This window comes from Hyaena hyaena, unplaced genomic scaffold (assembly GCF_003009895.1).
Source record: "Hyaena hyaena isolate Hyena2069 unplaced genomic scaffold, ASM300989v1 scaffold_20, whole genome shotgun sequence".
Lineage (NCBI taxonomy): Eukaryota > Metazoa > Chordata > Mammalia > Carnivora > Hyaenidae > Hyaena > Hyaena hyaena.
Window position 1 is genome coordinate 3,150,390 of NW_024080652.1, and position 14,929 is coordinate 3,165,318.

The window sequence follows — 14,929 nt, forward strand, 5'->3', positions numbered from 1 at the left end:
GACTATGTGATGTGAGAACAGGGCTAACCATCAGTTCTGATGTACACTCTGTTTTCTTTCTGTTCCTTTGCGCCCAAGTGAACTGCCTCACTCACCCCAGAACCTCCTGGCCAGCCTCAGCTCTTCCCACAGCCACTCCGTGACGCTCTCGTGGGTTCGGCCCTTCGATGGAAACAGCCCAGTCCTCTACTACATCGTGGAGCTGTCTGAGAACAGTAAGTGCTGAAGCAGAGCTGTCACCGTGGACAGTCTTCAGGTTCTGGCCCCAAAGAGTAGAAAAATGTGATGGTGCTTTACGGAGTTCAAAGGAAAACCCCCACCTTGGCTTTGGGGAAAGATAGAAGGTGCCGTGCAGAGGCCAGAAGGGATGAGAAGGAAGCACAGGGGGCCTCCCGTGAGAGTCTGGATCTGGGGCCTGAGGCCCCAGGGTGAACTTGGACATGGGGAATAAAGCGCCCCTAGGGCTGGTTGGGAGCCAGCCACAGTACGAGTTAACGTGTCTGCATGTCTCCTCTGGCACAGATGCGGGCTAAGTGTTCCTGGCCTTTGCTTTCTCCCTTCCTCCTCCTTGTGGCCTTGGCCAGCAGGAACTGGCTTTGCTCCTGGCCCATCGCACTCCTTCTCCTCTCTCTACGGGCCATTGGCTCCTCTCCTGCCCCCTGCACTCTCTTCTCGGGAAGTCAGGTGCATCGCTGTGATTCCAGGGCAGTCTTTTCCTTGACATCTTGGTTCTCCAGCGTCCTTATCCTTCAAAGTCATGCTCGGGGCCTCGTTCCTCCACGTCTCTGTCCAGTGGTCTCCCACACACTTCCGGAGTGAAGTCAGCTCCTTTTAACCCTGACTGTCCTTGCCGCCGTGGTGCGGACTTTCTCATCTCCCTGAGCCCTGAGGCCCCCTTGGTGACGAAGGCCAAGAACAGCCCTGAGCCCCTTTCTCCTCACCCAGCTGCACGCCTACAGCCACGGCTCAGCCCCCCAGCCGCTTTGTGTTCAAGGACACAGCTCTGCAGGCCCCGGGCTTTGTCACTGGGACAGCCTCCACCTGGTGCCCCTGCCTCTTCTCTTCTCTTCCAAAGCATTCTTACACAGGCCGGAGTGCCGGTCTTCTTAAGTATGTACGGTGGATGTGTCTCCCCCGTAAACCCCACAGGCCTCAGAAGGAAACCTTCCTCGGAGCCTGAGCAGTGTCACCTGCCTCCCCCGCCCAACAATGCTCTGTGCCGGCATGTGCCAGCCACGCTGCTTTCACGGGCCCCGTTTCCCTCAGCTGGAACGCTCGCAGGGCCAGACTGCCACCCTTCACTATTACCTCCTCCAAGACGCTTTCCAGCATGCTGGCTCAGCCTAAGCTTTCACTACCCAAGCCAGCGGCCTCCCTCAGCCGTGATTCCAGACTCCTCCCCGGGCCTCCCTCAGCGGGGAGCTGGCTCCTGTGATGGTCAATGTCATGGGGCCCTGGCTTATGTCACTACAACGCTGTTATCATAAAGGGGCCCCTGTCCCTGCCCCAGTTGGGGGTGGTTCTCTCTCAGGGTGCCCTCCCCTGAAACCAGAGGCAGCCTGGCGGAAGGCCACATGCTCGCCAGCCCGCTCAGCTCCGCAGGCAGAGACCCCTCCCGTTCCTGCAACCACTCTTCTCAGGCGCCCGCCGACCCTCACGCTCTTCCTGTAATTATTGACTTAACTCACCGAGTTTCTCCTAATTATCCGCTACACTTACCCGTCATCCCAGACGCTATGTCCTCCTTCTGATCACCACATGCCCATGCCCCAGCAGGCACTGTTTGATGCTCATTTTACAGCAAGGGAGCCTGACATGCGGAGTAAGTCGCTGGCCCCAGGTCACACAGCTAGCCGTGGGTGAGGGTGGGACTCCACCCAGGCTGTCTGGCTCTGGAGCCCCCGCTCTTAATGAGGCATTTACAAAGACGTCTCCTGGGGCAGATGCTTCTCTCTCGCACCCCGGTGGCGCATAGTGGAGGTGAATGCATCGGTACCCTTGAGTTTCTGTCTGTGTGGAGATTAAAGGGAGCTGCTCCATGAACATGCCTGTATTTGAGTCAGGCACCTCCCAAACCAGTCCACGGAGGACCGTCCCAGAAGCAGTATTTTAGTCCCAACTCCTGCGTTTCTAAATTTATACCCTTGGCAACGATGGCCTCTGTTTTGAGCACCATCTGAGTGCCCGATGCCCAGGCCCTGCTTCCCATGATGGCCAGTCTGGTCTCTTTCCTCACATTGGGGGTCAGGGTGTGAATGGGAACCCTGTACCCTGCCATGCACTGTAGCTTTGGCTCAAAAGCTCCTGTCAAAGAGGGAAGGCATTGCATTATTTACTGAAAACACCTTTCTGAGAAGATAAGGTTTTCCTCAGGGTGTCCTGGTCATGCACCCTGTAAGAAAGGTGAGGCTGGACAATGGTCTGCATGGAGAGAGACAGGAGCAGAACTCCTGCCCTCAGGGCTCAGACAGAGGCCACCCCCACCAGGCGTACCTGTTCTCGAGGCCAGACGCGAGACTCATTCCTATCTGTATCCTGGGTCCCCAGCTCTCGGTAGGCACTCAGCAGGTGAGCTGACACGGGTCCCTCTGGTGGCGTTCCTTTGTGATGGGCTCAGGTTACAGTCCTTGACCCTTTCCTCAAAGTCAGTGCTCCACTGTCCTTGGTTTCCTAAAATAAGCCACTGCTTCCAACTGTCACACCCGCTGTTTTCTCACCCAGCTGCACGAGCTCTCGGTTCTTGCAGTCAGGCGTCCTGCTTGACTAGGAAACGGATGTCACGCACGGTCATGCATCCCACCCATCTGTCCATTGATGCCACACAAAACCTGATTGGGCACCTGCGTCACACCGAGCACTCTGCCACGTGCTGGGATACAGAGCTTAGGCGATCAGTCTCCCCTCTTTAACAGCAAGGAGAAGGTCAGATTCATCACGGCATCCTGCCCCGTAATTAGCTCCCACTGCAGTACGTGCCAGTGCTGGGGAGTGCCAGGTAAATCAGAGAGCCTCCAAAGGGGACAGCCTGATGCTCGGGCCAGGCATAGCTTGGGCAGCATCAGCCCGAAGCGTAAGCCCCAAGGCACGTCCAGAAGCATCCAGCTTCCACAGAGACTGCGATGGGGGGTTGGGCCGGGACAGCGCCAGGTTGTGTGGGAACTCATCCTCATTCTTCATGCCCCAGCTCAGATTCAGCTTTCCTCCGTACCTGTCCTTGGCCCACAGCCCCTTCATGCCCAGGAAGACTCTCTTCATGAGGCAGTTCTGACCTCAGGGTCCCCATGCCACTCCCTGTGTTTCCCCTTGAGTATTTAGTACCACGTGTAATAGTTACTGGCCTGCAGGTGTGTCTTCTGGCAGGCCTATGAGCCCCTTAAGGGCGAGCTGGGCCCACTACTTCTTGTACCCATGACGGCCAACAGAGAGCCTGGCTCTGTGGACATCCAGTCCCTTCACATCACTGCACGGCATCCCAAGAACATCATTAGTCCCTCATTAGCCTCTCCTGCCTGGACCTTTCTGGAGCTGGCTGAGACTCCTATCGTCTCTTCCTTCAGAGTGCATGATGGAGAAGAATCTAGAGTATTCTACACTATTATTTTTGTCCTAAGCATTATGATTATTACACGAAAAAGCTCAAATGGATAAGGTGGTCATCTCTGGGCCGATCCTGATTTCTCCTGCACCGGATACAATGGTGGGCTCTGCACACGCAGTCCATGCTGTTGATCTTCTGGCCATGGCCAGCAGGAGCCTAGCACTGTCCCCTGGGCCAAGGATCTGCTTTTGATTTTTATTAGGAAGCAGGGCCCTTAAGAAACAGCCAAACATGCTGGCTAATTATGGTCAGAAAGAACAGCTTAGCAGCAATACACTAAAATGGAAATCATATTTGGCCTGCACTCCATGCTGTGCAAGTGGACGATTCTAAATAACTCTGCAGCAGTCCATCCACCCGGCTACTTGGGACTCCGTCGACAGCCAGCCTCTCCTGGCAGGCTGCTCAGGATGCCCTTCTCCTGGAAGCCCAGCCTCCTGCAGGGGCCAGGCTGGCCTGGTTTATGGGGGCGGAGTGGGGGGGCAGGCCCTTTGCCGCACCTGCTCTCACCACATGCCAGCCGTTACGAGAGGCCTCTCCAGAGCTTTTATGGAGCAGAACTCCGGAGCTACAACTGAGCCTTTGTCCGTGCATTTGCCTGTAGTTGAAACGCTGTACAGAGAGCGTGTTGGACCCTCGCAGGCATCCTGTGGATCGCCTCATTCTGCGGAGTTTGATAGATCTCCTTGCTGAGCCTGGGCTCACAGAGGAAGCAGTGTCCCAGGCCTGGGGGGCTGAGAACACACGGGGTCTAGTGGGAGACAAGGGAGCCTGGGGGTCCTGGGTTTCGAGAGCGCAGGGGCTTTTACGGCTTGATAGCATGCACCCCATAAACTGGTGGAGAATTCTGGGGAAGAGCTAGAGCATTTGGCCTAGCCTCTTAAGTGCTTGTTGAATTGGATCAAGAATAATCTTTCTTTGAGATTATTACGATAAGGCGGTTGAGTGCCAGAAGACACTGTGAGAGGCTTTGAAGTGGACCCGCAGCCAGATCAAACACAGATTACCACACGGCTCATCCGGCAGCCTTCAGGGCCTGCTGACTCTGTAGAGGCCGGCACTTTTCACTGCTTTTGAGCTGCTTGAGCTGAGCTGCTCGGTAGATCATCTTAGAAAACCAAAGTAATGCAAATAATTCTTGTCCATAGAAATGCAAATACATCGTGTCTCAGTTATCAGTGGTTTTTGAAGTAACTGGTTATCACTCTGTAGATAGTGACCTGCCTCGCTAGCACCTATTTCAAAATTCATTTCGACATTCCTGATTGTTAACACGTGTGCGCTGTTTGAACTCCCTTTTGATACCGTTGGAGCATCTTACTGGTTCCTTAGTGAATTAATGAGCTATCTAAAACCTTTAGGACGCGTTCATTTTGTATTTGGATGAGAGCCATGATTTTATTTTACCTTTTACAAAATGCATCTTTTAAGGTGAGTGGGTTGTCTTCATACAACATTAGAAACACATAGGTTCGTCAGATGCGAGTGTTGCCGTGAGCTTCCGTGGTAACCCGGGTGTCTGGGAGAGGCGGTGCTTGTCAGGCTGAGCCCTTTGTGTGCTCTGCGAGCTGCACTGGACAAAGGCACTCATTCCACCATGGCTCGAATACAGTAGTTGAGGTCTTTCACCAACTGGAGAGATGGTCTCCTTCCCATGAATTTTTTTCAATTTTCCTCTCCCAGGAAATAGTTGGAGGTGACAAGCCCACTTATCTAAAAATAACCAGGTTATGTCCTTCCACTGAGTTTTCTCTTAGTTTTTTTTAACAGACGTGGGTGTTTGCAGTTACGGTCTTGCCATTGCACCTTAAAATATTTGAAGTTAATTAAAATATAAAATAACTGTAATTTGGATTATTAAAGTTAGGCATGCTCAGTGATAAGAATTTAGAAACTGGGGATGCCTGGGTGGCTCAGCTTGAGGATCAGACGGAGTCGATCCTCAGTCGGTTGAGCATCCAACTCTTAACTTAGGCTCAGGTCAGGATCACAGAATTGTGGGATCCAGCCCCACATGGGGCTTGTGCTGAGTGTGGAACCTGCTTAAGATTCTCTCTTTCAGTCTCTCTCCCCCTCTCTCCCTCTGCCCCTCACCCCTGCTCACATGCTCTCTCTCTTCAAAAACAAATTAGAAAATGGGGCACCTGGGTGGCTCAATCAGTTAATAAGCATCTGACTTCAGTTTAGGTCAGGATCTCACAGTTTGTGGGTTCTAGCCCCACATTGGGCTCTGTGCTGACAGCTCAGAGCCTGGCTGGGGCCTGTTTCAGATTCTTTATCTCCCTCTCTCTCTGCCCCTCCCCTGCTCATGCTCGCTCTCTCTCTCTCTCTCTCTCAAAAGTAAACAAACATTGAAAATAATAAATATTTAAAAAATTTAGAAGTTACTTCAAGCACAGAGTACAAGTAATCACTGCAGTCCCTTATGAGTTGAAAGCCAGCCCTCCACACATGCCCTTGGCCCCATTAAGTCCTCCAGGACTTAATGCCTGTCCCCCTGTCTTCCAGCTCTCCTTCCCTCCGGGCTCTTCCTGCCTCCCCGGAGAGCCACACCCTCACGTCTCATTCACACGGAAGCTACAGCATCACTGTCTTGAAGGACAGGCCGGTGGGTGGCCATGGGCGTCGCGTCCTGAATGCTGTGTACGTGCCCTGCCCCCTATCCCCTCCACGCAGAGCACTTTGTTCCCTTGGCTCCCTCTTGCTTTAACCTTTGTTTCTTCCATGTCTTGGGCCATCCTGTCCTCGTTTCCTCTCCTTCCCCAAATGTTCCCTGCTTTGCTTGCTCAGCCCACAGGTCTTCAAATGCTCTGTGTGCCCCCTCCCCCCGCCAGTAACCTCAAGCCACAATGGCTCACCTGTCACCCCCAAGCTGCCACAGTAATATGTGTGCACGACCTAGACCTTGGCCCTGGGCCCCAGACAGCCATGCTCAGCTGACCCATGGGCTCCCCAACTCAAACTGTCAGACTAGGACTCCTCGAGTTTCTCCTTCTCCGGTTTAGAAGCACAGACCGTCCCGTGTCCTCCACAGATCGTCAGTCACTGCTGCCGGTTTACCTTCTAAATGGCTGTCTACAAACCCTTCCCATTCCTGCGACCTCTGCCTCCAACTGGCCACCTCCCCAGCACACGAGTCCTTCCATTTGCCTCCTCAGGCCTGCCTTGCACCGAGCCGCCCGTGGGCGCTTTCAAATCACACGCTTGCCGGAGTGAAAGCCCTTTCCCACTGGACCCCCTGGGTCCCTCAGAGAAGGCGCCACGGTGGGGCTGCACGTGAGCGTGGCGTGCCTCTGGAATCTGCTTCAGTGTGTGTAGGGCTCCCGTCAGCTTGGCCACTAGTCCCAAGCCCGCCCTCTAACCAGAAAGCCAGCCTAATTTCTACAAACAACTTTCATTGCTTGAGGACTAGATACCGGCTGATGAGTGTGGCATCCAGCACGGTGTGCCCCCTGCCTCTCCGCATTCTCACCTCCAGCCGCTCACCTCAGCGCTGGTTACCCCGGAGCAACAAGGCATCGCTCACAGACCCCTGAGCACCAAATGCCTGGTGCCACTGCCCGTCGCTTAGCCTGTCTGGAATTCTCTCCCCATTCCTACCCTTCTGTCTCCAGCCGACTCCCTTGGAGCATCTCCTGCAAGCAGTGTCCCCTGTCTGTCCTTCTGGGAGGGGTGCTGTCCCCAGGTCTCCCCTTTGGGGGGCACTGGTTCCAGATCTCCTCATCTAGAGGGTGTGCAGTTTCCAGTTTTCCCCTGGGGAAGGGGGGCGCTGTCCCAGGTCTCCCCCTGTGGAAGAGGAGCGCTCTCCCTGGTCTCCCCCCTGGGGGTGGGGGCGCTCTCCCCCATCTCCTGCCCCAGCAACACCAGCAGCCATATGGAATCACCCAGTAGACAAACCAGGCCCTTAGGGCACCAGCAAAGGCAGGACACCAACACAGGAGAATATCTAGAAGGAAACTCTTAAGAATATTTTTCCTACTCCCAAGTTTGCAAAGATCTCTGTTTTCATTCCGAGGATTTTTACTTTGCATTTCTTTGATTCCTGATCCCCCTGAACACATTTTTCCAAGTTCCTTGGCTTTTTGTACTTCCTCTCTATGATCTGTCAGTTTCTTTTCCTCTATTTTTGTACCAAGCCTTAGGGTTTTTTCTGTCATTTGTGACACGTACTTTCTCAATTTACTTTTTACTCTTAATTTTTGTGTATTACTTTTTGACATTCAGAAGTATTTGATTTCTGGGGCGCCTGCGTGGCTTAGTCGGTTAAGCATCCGACTTTCGCTCAGGTCATGATCTCGCGGTTCGTGGGTTCGAGCCCCGAGTCGGGCTCTGTGCTGACTGCCAGCTCAGAGCCTGGAGCCTCTTTTAGTCTGTGACTCCCTCTCTCTCTGACCCTCCCTGCTCACGCTGTCTCTCTTTCTCTCCTAGAAATAAATAAAAAACATTAAAAAAAAAAAGAAGTATTTGATTTCTATGTAGTTAAATCTATTGATAATTTCCCTTATGATTTATATCACTGCTTTTATGTTTGGATGCTTCAACACTAGTAAACATAAAATACATGTTATTAGAAGTTCTCATATGGTTTTTAAAACTTTACTTTTTCACACATTTGACTCTTAAAAACTCATCTGAAACTTAGATTTAACTTCTGACTTATGATTTTCACTTTTTCCAAATGACCCTCATTTTCCCGACACAATTCATTGAATAATCCATTTATTCATGAATTTTTCACTTTTTATATATTAAGAGGCCCTGTTTATATAAAAGTCTGTTTAGGCTTTAGTTGGATCCATTGATTCATCATCTGGTTTTCTGCCTGGTTTATATTTTAATTGTTTTAGTTCTGAAATGTGTATTAATCACTGATAAAGCAAGGTCCTTCATCTTTTCGGATTTTTGCCAGTTCTTGTCACCTGTTATTTTTCTTAAAAAAAAAAAAATTAGAATTATTTTATCAGGTTTCAGAGATAGTCCTGTTGACTTCTGAGTGACATTAAGCCTGTGAGAAGTTTTATGAGAACTGACTTCTTGCAGATTCTGGCTTCCCATCTGGAAAATAACCTGCTTCTCCGTTTCATTAGCTCTTTCTTTATATCACGTGGGGGAAGTTTGCAGGTTTGCACCCATTGGTTAGGCACTTTTTTGTTGAAGTGACCCTAAGGTTCCGCCTTACTGCTACTGAGAATAGGATATTCCTTTGTATCCCATCTTGCAGTTTGTTCTAAATTGTGCTATACCACGGCCCTGGTGTGGTGTTTGCGGATTTGTTTCCCATCCAGCTGTTTTCCATATTCTCTCATTGTTCTAATGATTTTCCAATTGATCCTCTTTGTTTTCAAGGTAGGCAATCACACCTTCTCCAAATAATAAAAACTTACTGTTTCCTTTAAAAAAGAAATCTTACGGGGGGCGGTGGGGGGGGGCACCTGGGTGGCTCAGTCGGTTGCACATCCAACTCGATTTCAGCTCAAGTCAAGATCCCAGGGTCGTGTGATTGAGCCCTGCCTCATTGAAAAGAATAATCAGCACAATAGTGCCTCTTATCCATCCTGATCTCAGTGGAATGTCTACCAGGGTCTTCCTATTATGCATGATATTGATTTTTGGTTGCTTAATGATATATAATTTACATATCATGAAATGCAGAGATCTTAAGTGGGTTTTACAAATGCATATACAGCATGTAGCTCATACTGCAAATAAGACACAAAACGTTTCCATGGGCCTGGAGGTTCCCTCGTGACCCTTCCCCATCCGTCTTCCTCCTGCAAGCCCTTAGCAGGCCTCCATCTCCGTGCGTTAGTTTTGCCTGTTCCTGAAATTTATGTAGATGAATATGATATTAATTTGAAACAAGTTTTTCATCATTTAATACGTTCCTCCTCCCATTCGTGGTTCTTATGATTTTTTAAATGTTTATTGAAATTTACTCTTTCTAAGCAAATTATTCCTAAAATAACAACATTCCAGTTAGCAATGCCCTGCAGCCTCCACTTACGAGCATCCTGTAGCTCCGCAGCCCTGACAAGGATTCCCAGGGGACCACCCTCCGTGCACCTTTCAGAGGTGTCGCAATGGGGGACTTGGTCACCATCACGACGGGAGGTGCCTGAGCCTCAAGGTCAAAATTAATGTATTTTTCCTTAGCTTGGGAAGGAACACTATCTTCCATAAGTTAATGCCGTACTTGCTCTTTGCTGAGGACAAGCTGGGAGAAACATGAGGCTGGGAGAACAGGTCTGGATCTTCCCCGCCTCTCACCATGTCTCAGGCAGAGTCGCCCCTGCGGCCGGTGCCTCTGCCGTGGAGATGATGCCTGTTTCTTCCGAATGACTCCGCGGCTTTCTTTTCAAGCTCTGCCATCCAGCATGGTGCTTTCCTTTGGTCTCCAGGAAGCCCAAAGCTAAACTGAGTGCTTAGCTGACATGCCCAAGTCATTCCGTGCTCCGAACATCTGTCTCCTCCCGCTTAGTGATTTGGGATTTGTTTTGTATTTTCATTTTATATCCAATTTTATATGTGTATTCACTTAGGATGTTTAAATCTTCTTTAAAAGCAGCAGACCTCCAGGACTACCTGGGTGGCTCAGTAGGTTAAGTATCTGACTCATATTTGAGCCCAGATTGTGATCTCACAGTTTGTGAGTTCAAGCCCTACACCAGGCTTCCTGTGGAGCCTGCTTCAGATTCTCTCTCTCTCTTTCTCTGTCCTGCCCCTGCTCGTGCACTCTCTCAAAATAAATAAACTTTTAAAAAAAATAAAACCAGACCTCCCCCACTATATATGTGCATGCACGTCACACACACACACACACACACACACACACACACACACACACACGCTGGCATGCAGAGGGACCCAGTGATGCCATACCAAAGTCCTCAACCACAGAGAGCCATACAAGGTTGTTGAGCGATGCCGTGTGAACGCACCTAGAAGCTGGCTGATGGACCTGGTGGTGGTGTGAGGGGCGGAGGCAGCGGGAGAGAGCAAGAAGGTTGCTTTTTCTGAACTGATGGCTGAATTCCCTGTAAGGAAGGGGGCCAGAGGCAGCTAGGAACCCAGGGCCTGGGCCAGGGAGCCACAAGCCCGCCCTGAGGCGTTGGTCTGGGCAGATGATCGGCCAGCCTGGCCAAAGCGTGCTGAATTTGAGATGATGTTTGGGGTTAAGGGGCAATTTCTCACAGGCAGTGTGTCCTTTCTTGAGCATAGAACATTCTGATGGCCACAGCTTTCTCGAGCAGGGCGTCTCATGTCAACAGCTGGTCTAAGACTAGCTTTTGGAGAGCATTTCCTGGGGCCCGGGGCCTCTCCTGGACCCCCTTCCATCTTTGGGGGAGGCGGGAAGGGTTCCTCTAGCTTCGCAGAGAGAATCTCTAAGCTGTGAGGCTCAGCTCTTTCTTCTGCGGCCACAGAGCCTTTCCAGGCTGTCCGGCAGCTGTCTTGAACGCTGCTCCCCACGAGCTCATTGGTTTCCATGTGGAAGCCACTGCTGACTGTCACCACACAATATGTTGAATATCTTCCTCCCCACTTGCTCTTATGTGCCTAACAGCTGATGGCTTTGTGCTGTGCTGCTCGCCAAAATTGCAGACTCTGTTCTCCGTGCTTCACATCTTTTTAATGCTGTCTTGGAGACAGAGCTCATACGGGTATTTCCTAATAGCCTCAGAGTCATCAGCAAGTATTTTAGGGCTCCGCTCACTTTTCTTCGGGCTTTTGCATATTGAACCTCATGTTAAAGGCATTTGCTCCCATTTTAAAATCCATGCAGGAATATCGAGCGGGTCACAGATACTTGCTGATTTTGTCATCTTGCTGTGCCACAGGCCCAGAGAGGCTGTGGTGCAGGGTGGCAGTTCTCTCTCCCTCTGCTCCACAAGATGTAGAGGGGCAGGGAGCCTCCGGAGGCTCGCACAGCCCCTGCTGGTCCTCACCTTGTGGGGGGGCGCTTCCCAGGCCTGCCCACACACTGATGTGAATTCCTGCACAGGTTTGCCCCTCATGCCCACTCAGTGCAGAATACGAGCAGCCCTACGAGGTGTCTTCTCTAAAGCTGGGTCCCCCCTTTTATGCGGGGAGGGCCCCTCTCCTCCACCCTGCCAGCCACGGTTTCAGCTGTCCCCGAGGCATGACTGCCCACAGCCCAGTTCCCCCTACGCTTCCAGATTTGTTCACCCCCTGCTGCCGGCCCCCCTGCCTTCTTTCCACCTCTCCGAAGCAAATGGCTTCTCCAGCTCAGGGCCCACAGCCTCCCTGGGAGTGCGTGTCCCCTTGTGGACCCAAGCTTCAGGCACATTTGGAGTCTTAGCCACAGTTCAGAGGCCCCATTCCTTCAGATGTAGACCATGTAAGGTCCCCAGGCCTTTCCCAACTTTGCTTTGGCCACATTCCCTAGTTGGGGAAGGGAGCTTCATTTCCCAAATGCTCAGCAGTTTTGTCCTTAACTCTGAAGGCCACACTCAGTGCATTTTCCCTCTGGCCCCGCACACTTGCTCGTTTCTCTGGAAACGTCTACCACGGAGAGACCCCTCCCCGGGTCGGGGAGCCAAACCGTACTTCACCTGTCTACTGCTTGGGGTTTTGTCCTAGGTAGGAGCTAGCCGCCCACTTCCTGCCCGCTCCCAGGTGGTAAAGTTCCCTGACTCGGGTCTGTCTCTTTCTGCCCCGGGCCCAGCCTGGCGATTACCGCCGTCCCTCCCGAGGCTTCAGCCTTATCCCCCAGGGGTCGCCCCAGCACGCCCCAGTCACAACCTTCTTTCACAGCCGTGCTGGACGTGTGCCACCTCAATGGGGTCCCATCCATCCCGAGGACCTGGTGGTGTCCTTTTGAGAGCACGCCGTGCTAAAGAATCCCCACCGACCAGCGCAAGTGGGACGCTACAGCGTACCCGCCAATTCAAGCCCTGCCGTTCCGGTGACAGGTTCTCACCAGAGCCCCGCGTGAGTCTTCCTAACCTTCACAGGACCGGTGGGCATCTGCGCCTCTCCCGGTGTCCACAGGAGCTCCCACTAGACCTAGAGACCTCTCCTCGGCGCCCTGGGCACTTGCCTCCCCAGTGGAAGAGGGGCCTGGAGCGCCCACTTGCTCGGCCCAGGCGGCCCCCTGCAGGGACGCTGACGTCAGTCATCAGTCTTGTCTAGGCTCTGAGTTAGAGCTTCTCTGTTCACAGGACGACAGGGACCTCCCACCACGCTCAGTCCCCAACTCAGTGGGCTGGACACTGACACGCAGGGCGGGCTGGTCTCTGAGAATCTTGGAACCAGTTGCACAAAGCACTCGAAAACTCATGAAAACAGTTTTGAGAACTATAGAATGGATCTATGCCTATTTTGTTTCATTTTCTCCTCTTACTCTATTTTCCAGATTTTTGTTAATGAATTTGTATTTTCTCTGATGTGTTTTTTATATATATATAAATCATTTATAGATACAATTTGTATGTAATTATATCTATAATTCATATATACATATATAATTATAACATGTATCTATATTTTATGTATAACTTATATATGTACATATAATTTATATATAATTATATATCTTATATGTGTGTATAATTACATAAATAATTTATATATGTGTATATAATTTATATATAACTTATATATAATTTACATATGCATGTATAATTTTATAAATAATTTATATATGTATATATAATTTAGATATAATTACCATAGTACACATTTTATATGTATATATTTTTTTCGGCCTCTTTGTGTTACTTCATGGGCATAGGGGTCCCTGGGTGGTCTCAGGTTTTGTGCGGCCCAGTGATTTTGGAGCCCTTGCTAAGGTAATCTACTCAAAACCAAGAGGGCCTCCGCTGGCCTTGGGCAGGACCAGTGCAGGTTGCGGCTGAGCCCACCCCTCTGTCCTTCCACCCCCCCGGAGCTGACCTAGCCTCCTACCCTGTGGGCATTCAGTGATGACTGTTTACAGCTGTGGGGGCCCCAGCCCCTTGCTGTCACTAATCCCCAAAGCCAGCAGGCAGTGTCGGAGCAAATGGAAGCCTTCCGGGATGGCCGTCCTGCGGGGCCCCAGCATCAGGAACGATCGCAGCGGCTTGAAACTCCACTCTGCGAAGGCGCTCAGCCCGCCATCCAGGCCTTCCCACGTGAACGCACACACACGGCTCTCTTCTCTGGCACAGCAGGGCCTCCCCATGCGGGTCGCACTCTGTGTGTCACAGCTTGCCCTCTCCTTGCTAGTCCTCACCAACCCACTGACAGGCCTTTTCTTCACCCGTAGTTTATTTTAGAGCAGTTCTAGGTTTCCAGAATTATTGTGAAGAGGGAGAATTTCTAAAAGCCCCACACCCAGTTTCCCGATCAGGAACATCTTGCATACTCATGGGACCTGCGTCACAACTCGTGGACCAGTACTAACATTGTCATGACCTTAGGCCCATGCTTCATTCAGGGTTCCCTCAGGTCTTCACGGATGTCTTTCTTCCGTCCCAGGACCCTGTCCCAGCCACCACACCACAGGTACCGCTGTGTCTCCTTGGGCTGCTCTTAGCGGGATGCTTCCTCAGACTTATGACAACCTCCATGGCCTTGAGGACTGATGCTCAGGTGTTTTGTAGGATGTCAGTAGGTTGGAATTTGCAGATGTCTTTCTGATCATTAGACCAGCGTTCTGGGGTTCTGGAAAAATGGCAAAGTGCCATTCCTTTCCCTGCATGTCACAGAGGATGCCATCAACGCACCTTATCACTGCTGATGCTGGAGAAGCTAAAGCTTTAACCACTGGGGAGTGCAACTGCATCCCAGTACCCATCCTGAGAGTGTGGTACCTTAGTTACTAAGAAGCCCAGAGAACTTCCATTCAGCGTCTAAACAACCCAGTGGGGAAGGAGAGCCACATGGCTAAACCCTCAAAGGCTTTGGGCTAAGAGCATGGCTCTGCTTCTGGGTCATATCTGTGACCAAGCCCTTGACTTGTGAGCTTTAACACCCATCGTGACCATTACAGAGACGTTGAAAGGACAAAGTTGCCTCTATGGGGGAGTTTCTGCCAAGGTGGAAGGACCGGCGCCTCTGTTTCCCATATGAACATGAGGAAAATCATAAATGCCCTGAGGTTACCATGAAGGTTCAGCATGTACACAGAGCCACCCAGCATTCCCAGGACACGCCAGGCACTGTCACCAAACAAGCATTTATGGGGTTCCTACTATGCGTGGGGCACTCTTGTGCTCAGGATCTACCAGCAAGCAAAACGGATTCTGGTGGAGATCGTCTTGTGGGTGGCTACTTAAGAGGGTAGCCATTCTTATTCTAACCTAAAGCTTGTATATTAGGACACATGGTATG

The 14,929-nt window shown here is 51.1% G+C and overlaps 1 protein-coding gene across 1 annotated transcript in view; it reads left to right on the forward strand.

Annotated features, from left to right (window-relative positions):
• The window catches only part of SDK1 (sidekick cell adhesion molecule 1), a 500,361-nt gene that overhangs the window by 298,860 nt on the left and 186,572 nt on the right, over window positions 1-14,929 (forward strand). The window contains exon 12 of the mRNA XM_039226081.1: window positions 79-215. Coding sequence (XP_039082012.1) covers window positions 79-215 — 137 coding nt within the window. The remainder of the gene's footprint in view (window positions 1-78; window positions 216-14,929) is intronic.